Source organism: Lactuca virosa, chromosome 2, assembly GCF_052849685.1.
Source record: "Lactuca virosa cultivar CGN04683 chromosome 2, Lactuca_virosa_CGN04683_v6, whole genome shotgun sequence".
Lineage (NCBI taxonomy): Eukaryota > Viridiplantae > Streptophyta > Magnoliopsida > Asterales > Asteraceae > Lactuca > Lactuca virosa.
In genome coordinates this window covers 197,564,145-197,571,829 of record NC_136427.1, presented here as the reverse complement: position 1 = coordinate 197,571,829, position 7,685 = coordinate 197,564,145, and the positions used below count along the sequence as shown (strand labels likewise).

Below are 7,685 nucleotides of genomic sequence, written 5' to 3'. Positions count from 1 at the left end.
GGATCAACAGAACGAGATTTTATCTAAGAGATTCAGCAGCTTGAGGTGAGTTTTCTTACTGAGTTTAGCGGGTCAAAGGCACCAATGCCGACCCATGGTTTATTATGATTAGGATGCTAGTCGTCTGCGTGACCTTGCATGTATGATATGTGTTTATATGTATACTGGGCGGGGCCCGATGTCGGGCGGGGCCTGTTGATTATTTAGCATACTATTTATCTTTGTGATTCTTGCATGTGTTTATGTGTTTGTATGTATACCGGGCGGGGCCCGATGTCAGGCGGGGCCTGATCATTGACAAATCTGTTCCGAGCGGGACTCGATGCCGGGCGGGTCTAATGCCGGGCGGGGACCAATGATGGACGGGCCCCATTATATATTTGATATGTATGGTATTTGGTATTTTAGGGAACTCACTAAGCTTTGTGCTTACGGTTTTCAGTTTATGTTTCAGGTACTTCTGGTTTGAAGGGGAAGAGCTCGGGATGATTGCATTGCACACACCACATTGTTCTGCATTTTTATGACTCTAATGTACTTGGATGTTTAGTGATACACTCTGATTCGCTATGGTTTTTATGATGTTGTTTTGGATAATGGTTTTATTAATTTAAAAATCGAAATTTTTAGTCTTAATTTTTGAGATGTGACATTTATGCTTATTTTTGTATCAGTTATGACATCCCAAGATTTTATAAAGTAATATTTCTTCAGAAATACTTTTATGGGACCAAATTCCGCATTTATAAATAAACTTTGTTTTAAATAAGCATAAATAAAATTTTTAAAATGGATGTATATTTAGGGATGTCACAATACTCTAATCTGCAGATTTTATGATTCCACATATTTGATACTCTGATTTGAGATGATTGTATTTGATGCACATGGGTTTTATCGACTTGGTTTTTATAACATTTGATGTGTTATTTATATTGAAAATCGAAAAAGTTTGTGGTAAAAATGGGACGTTATATTACAATAGTCTTGTTGGTGCGCTCTTATACCTAACTTCTACACATCCTAAAAATATAAAAGGTTATCAATCAAGTACTCCTTTAGATGCATAAAACTCAGGAAACCATATGAATGTTTTAAAATACATCATTTGCTACATCTACTATACTCTTACTCATAGTATTAAGCTTCATCCGTCCTCAATAGACCATGCAGTCGCTTACACCAACACATACTAGATGATATTTACTTAAAGACGTCAGTCCACCTTTGGTTAATGTGTATTTCTAAGTGATAATATTGTACCTAGGTAGTCCAAAAGGCTATGTTATGTCTAATTGAGTGACGAAGCTGAATAACGAGGCATTGCTAATGTCTTTCTAAGGATGTCGTGCTTCATAAGATCCTTTTTAAACTTCATTGTCCCTTATCTCATTCCAAAGTATAAGGGTATAATACTCTTTTATGATAATGTCACTGTTATCGACTTAGTGTCTAATCAAGTACAACACAAAAGAAACAAACTTGTGGAAAAATATTTACCCTTTATATAGGAGCATGTTGTCGTTGCTTAGATTAGAGTATTACATGACTAGTCACCAGGTTGCTAACATCTTCACTACGAGCTTATCGTCATTTTTTTTTCGAGTTTAGGTCCTATTGAGCATTCATGAACCTACCACTAAGACTACATGGGCGTGTTAAATAATGTAGCCTTTTTATTTATTTTGTATAAAATACATGGGGCCAATATGTACCATTGTCATGTTTCTCATACTTTGCCTCTATCGAATTTAAAACTTAATTTGTTTTTAGCCATAAGTATTACATAGTCTCAAAAAAAATGCTATTACTCACATCTTAAGCTCCCCTTTCAATTATCAATCTCTCAATCTCCCCTCACTCGAGCTCTTAGTAACTGAATCCTGGATCAGATTCTTTAGGGTCCACCTCTATATAATGGTCATTCATTATGTTGCTTTCAAGTACTTATCAGATATCATTGTCAAACGATTAGGCTAGTCTTGTGCCCATAAGATAACATCACCACTTAATAAAAACAATAATCACTCAAGAAGTTAGCAATAATATGATAATGACAAAAATAAGTCGCATTATCACAATTTGGCATCCATGTTAGCAAAGTAAAAGAAAAAAATGGTGTAACTCCCAACCTTGAAACCCTCAAAACCAGGTACCAACCGTTGTAAAATGGTGGAATATTTAAAGTAGGATGTTCCAATAAGAAAATTGCTAAAATTAAAAAGCTCGTGATCTTAAAAAAGTAGAAATAACATGCTATTATAACTAAATAAAAATATACAATTATTTTTCTTCAGTTATTCAAATTTCAATCCTCTAAGGTAACATTTGGTGCGTGGGATTGGACTAGACAGAATAAAACAAAATCATTTTTGTTGGCGTTTGGCAAAGACGGAACTAGGACAAGGTGGAATAAAGACTAAAGAGTTGTTTGTTTTTTAAGAAAAACCACTTCTGATCACTTCTTGTTGCGTCGCACAAAACACATACATAAACTAACCTTTCACAGTTGTTTGTTTTTTAAAAGATATGACTTAAAAACTATTGCGTGTGTGCTGCATGATGCAACATTGGACCATACTCTTCAAACCTCTTCTCACATTCCTTTAAGTTATATTATTCAATATAAATTTGTTTTTTTCCCGATAACATGTTTATTATTTTAATAATGTTATGAACGATATTATAAGCAATTCAAATATATTTTACATAATTTCAAAATTGTTTGGTAAATTTCATATAAATAATTATTTGTGTTACATTGTCTATAACCAAATATTAATAAATTATAAAGTTAATTACTAAAATTACAAAATTTGTTGAAGCTAACCGAAAAAATAACTATCGTTTTGGAAAATTTAACAAAATAAACATGTTGTTTGCTAGATCAATAATTTATTTTATTTTTATATTGCAATTATTATATTTAATTATTTTATATAACAACTTTAAAAAATAATATAATTACAATGATCTTTATATTTGATTTACATATGAGTATGAGTAAACAACTTTTTGATTTAGAATTATTTTAACCAGATAATATTTTTAGTCAATATTATTATTTTGGTATCAGATTTAAAAGTCAATGATTAAAAATTAAAAATTCAAATAACAAACATTAAAATTGGTTTTATTTGATGCGGTGTAGATAAATAATGTTAATAAAAGTAACTTCTATATCTGCTCTAAATATGTGATATAAGAATTAAACAACAATTTGGTTAACAACCAAAAAACTTAAATATAATTAATAAGTTTATTGTAGCATGAATAAAAATTATTTTAAGTTTTTAAAATCAGTTTATTTAATTTTAGTTTATTGCAACAGCATGTAAATGTTAAAAAAGAAACATACTTCTTATTACAGATTACAGCCGTTTGATCTATCTCTTCAGCTACAGAAGGTTGTAGATGTGGTCCGCAGACTTCAGACGTTTTTGCTCAGAAAAAATATACACCTAAATCAAATATAACTAAACATTCAAATTTTAGTCCCACCCAAAATGATATAATAAAATTGGACAAGAACATTAAAGACTAATATACTCTCATATCCATCACGTTAATATCTCCAATATGAAGCACTTACGGCACAAAGCACAAACTAAAACTATCTCCACTCTTCACTTGCATTGTCCATGCACCTCAAGAACACCTCCACTTTTATGATAATAATGTCAATAAAAAAAAAAATTCTCTCCACTTTTGCTATCATAATTTAAAGACTTTCCATTCTTTTTTCTCCTATCCTCCAATTCATTTTGTTTTTTATTTTATATATATATATATATATATATATATATATATATATATATATATATATATATATAACTAATAATTAAATATTTGCTAATATAATTATAAAATCATATGAAGTATTTTACTTGTAATTATTATTTGTTAATTCTCAAGGACAATTTAGTAATTTTATGGTCCATGCAATGTCCTGTGCTAGCCATACCAAACGCTAAACAAACAATGTAGATTAGAACATCCACAGTGGAGAGTTTAATGGAAAAGTTGCATTAGGTGACATGTCTACTTGTCATTCAATGTATACAACTCCACCATTATGAAATGTCACATTAGCATTCAATAAATTTGGAGTTTAATGGTCATTGAACTCTTCAATGGGAAAAAGTCTTTAAATCTTTAAATAAATATAACAAATTAGTTTTTGTAGGCTTTTTTATATATATATATATATATATATATATATATATATATATATATATATATATATATATATATATATATATATATATATATATATCCGTAATATGATTTTAAAAATCAAAAGTCTTAGAAAAAAAATGATTCTATGCGCAAAAGTAAGCAAAAATAAATAAATAATCACATTAAGAAAATGGGCCCCATGATTTTTTTTATTTAAAAACATACGAACATACAATACAATAAAACAATCATATAACATTTTAAAAAGATAAAAAATCAATGTTTCCAATTTAACTCATTCTAGAAATACTAATACTAATATATTATACGACTCAAACTTGATGAAATTACATATTAATTTTGATTACTGTCTTGTAAAAAACGTTCACAAATATGTTCCATTAAATCATGGTGACGTGCGTGATGCACTTCACTATAACGTAGTTCAGCGTTTCTTAAAATTTGGTGTTGAATTTACTGGGCTGGTCCTCGATGTACATGTATTGGAGGATCAACATCATCCGACCAATTACTAATCGTATTTCCTTCGTCCTCTATGATTATATTATATAATATAATGCATGCATATATTACATCAAACATGACGAGATGTCAATCTTCTTTTTGGACCTGAGTGCCATGTCAGAAGAGGGACGAGATATTTGGAGGAACCGTTGTGAGGAAATCAAAATAAAATACAATATTTTGTAGTTATTGTATTTTTTAGGTATTTTAATTTAATTAATGTATTTTAATTATTTTATTTCTTTGTGTTTTTAATGAATGCATTTTTCATTTTTTTTAATTTTTATTAATGTATGTTTAACTATTAAATAAATAAATGTTTTTTAGCTATTAAATAAATAAATATTTTTTTAATATGAATTGTGAGATAAAAATGAATAGAATTGTATGGAATAATGAATGATGATGTAACACTTCATTGAATTCAATGCCTTATGGATGCCCTTAGTTTAGTCCAATCTATTTCTATCTGGTTTTGTTAACGCTACATAATTGTCAAACTTGATGAAAAATATATTATAGTCCACTAACAAATTCAGTGTCTCAAGTTCCAATTTCCAAGTTACGATCACCAACAAACTCATGCTATTCAACTCCTTCAAATACACGGATTTTAGGCCTCTTCAATAAACATATTTATTCCAAATTCCAAAACGAGATGACACATGACACATGACACATGCATACACAAACTTAACCTCAAGCCATATTCCCTTCCATTTTGCTACATGGACATAAAGAATCACACTATTCAGCCTTTAGTGAATTTGCCACATCGATCACAAATCGATACCTTACATCAGATTTCAAAAGCCTTTCCATAGCTGTGTTCACATAATCTATCGGTATCACCTCTACATCTGCAGTGATCCCATGCTTTGCTGCAAAATCAAGCATCTCTTGAGTCTCCTTCAACCCTCCAATGTTACTACCACCAACAATCTTCCTCCCTACAAAGCCCATAATTCCACCACTTTTTCAGCCAATTTGACAATTTCATAAGCATAAAGCAAAACACAAAATGACAAAATACTCACCCATAATCAAAGAAAACGCTGCTACTTCAAGTGGCTTCTCTGGTGCCCCAACAAGAACAAGCTTTCCTTGAGCTTTCAGCGCATTCAACAATGGCGCAATCGGATGAGTTGCAGACACTGTATCAATGATCCCATCAAGTGTTCCCGCGACAGACTAATCACAAAAAAACCCAAATCAAAACTCAAAACTTAGCTCAATTCATGAATCATTTACAAAGAAAGAAAAAGATAAAACTCACTTGCATCTCTTTTTCGTCTTTGCTAACTATGAAATGGTCAGCTTTAAGTCCTACGAGTGATTCTTGCTTCTTAGCAGGAGTCGTGCTGAAAACAGTAACTTCTGCACCAAAAGCTTTCGCCATCTTCACAGCGACATGCCCGAGTCCACCAAGACCAACAACACCGATTTTCATCCCGGGTTTATCAAGTCCGAAGTATCTGAGTGGGCTGTAAGTGGTGATTCCGGCACATAGCAGCGGTGCACCGGCATCAAGTGGTAAATTTTCCGGCCATCGGAGGACGAAATGTTCATCTGAAACCATGTGATCGGAGTATCCACCGTATGTCTTTGTTCCATCGAAGTTCGGAACACCATAAGTGAGAACTTGTTTAGGACAATATTGTTCGAAATCAATAGCACAGTTTTCACATGATCTACAAGATCCCACCAAGCATCCAACTCCAACTTTATCTCCGATTTTGAATTTCTCCACTTTGCTGCCAACTTCCGTCACTATACCCACAATTTCATGCCTGTATCATGAGCGAAAGTGAGAAAATATTGGTTTTAGTAAAAGAAACAAAGAAGAATTAAGAGATTAGGTGTTTGAATTCGTACCCTGGAGTAACTGGGTATGTCGTAAATCCCCATTCGTTCTTGATAAAGTGAAGATCGGAATGGCAGATTCCACAATACAGAACTTTGAACCTCACATCTTTCTCCCCAGTAGCTCTGTAAAAAATATCATCATCAACAATGTAATCGAAACATTTCATGAATATCAAAATCTGAAACGAGTGAATGATATAGATTGTTGATTTGAATTACCTTCGGGAGAAGGTGAGAGGGGAGAGTGTTCCAGATGTGTCGCCAGCTGCATATCCATAAGCCTTTACTGGGTGCTCTGTTTCTGGTGATGTGGCCATTGATGAAGCTTGTTGAAAGAGATGCGGATTGAATAATGAGCATGGGTATAAATAGGCCAAAAGGCAAAAAGGGACACGAAAGACCCTTACCACGTAGTGTGGGGAATAAAAAGAAGCTGTTGCTTTTTCAACGTATTCATATCGAATCTCCTGATTTTTGTGAATACTCCGGCTGCAGCTATAGAATGGTCAAACGACATTAATTTCATGATACGTCATTCCTGACGGAAATGTCGACATGTTTTTTTTATAATAGGGGATAGAAACTTTTAGAATATACTACTGTATTATTTTAAGTAATTATTAGTTTTTTAAATATTAGTGTCTATTATAAATTTAAAATGGACAATGACGCACTTATGTATTTTTTTTTAAATTTTTTATAATGAAAGTTTTATTATGATATTATTATATTATGTGTCACATTAATCATTGAGCAAATTTTATTGATGTTTAAACTTTAAAGTGTTATAACAAGAATAATTAATAGTGTTACCATATCTACTTTTATTATTTTTATTATTGCTACTACCTTACTATACTTCTATTATTATTTAATTTATATTTAGGGTAAATGTAAAATAACTTAACATATTATTATAGGGTAATCATCAGAAACCTCATATAAGTTTTGTGTGTATCGTCCCATTTTCACAACTAAATTTTTTATTTTTGTTAAGGTAAAATTCATAATTTATTAATTCATTATTTAAGAAAACCATTTATTTAAAATTACATTTATTAATGTCATGGTATTATAGGAAACGCGAAATCTTCAAGTTGCTGATGAGTGTGTAC

General features: G+C 31.2%; 1 protein-coding gene across 1 annotated transcript; it reads right to left on the bottom strand.

The window, feature by feature from the left end:
- Positions 1-5,315: 5,315 nt before the first annotated feature.
- On the bottom strand, positions 5,316-6,959 carry LOC145159976 (mannitol dehydrogenase-like). Its single transcript, XM_079079033.1, has 5 exons — positions 6,790-6,959; positions 6,580-6,693; positions 5,981-6,494; positions 5,742-5,895; positions 5,316-5,654 (listed from the first exon to the last, which is right to left on the bottom strand). Exons 1-5 carry the CDS (start codon positions 6,885-6,887, stop codon positions 5,452-5,454), a joined length of 1,083 nt encoding a protein of 360 aa, XP_078935159.1. The 5' UTR covers positions 6,888-6,959; the 3' UTR covers positions 5,316-5,451.
- Between the last annotated feature and the right edge of the window lie 726 nt (positions 6,960-7,685).

What these genes read in the sequence shown, in the direction of transcription:
- LOC145159976 (XM_079079033.1), bottom strand. Translation starts at nt 6,887, where the DNA reads ATGGCCACATCACCAGAAACAGAGCACCCAGTAAAGGCTTATGGATAT. An exon ending in ACATACCCAGTTACTCCAGG is followed by an intron (nt 6,495 to 6,579) that starts GTACGAATTCAA and finishes CTCATGATACAG; the next exon opens with GCATGAAATTGTGGGTATAG. An exon ending in AGCGTTTTCTTTGATTATGG is followed by an intron (nt 5,655 to 5,741) that starts GTGAGTATTTTG and finishes TGGGCTTTGTAG; the next exon opens with GGAGGAAGATTGTTGGTGGT.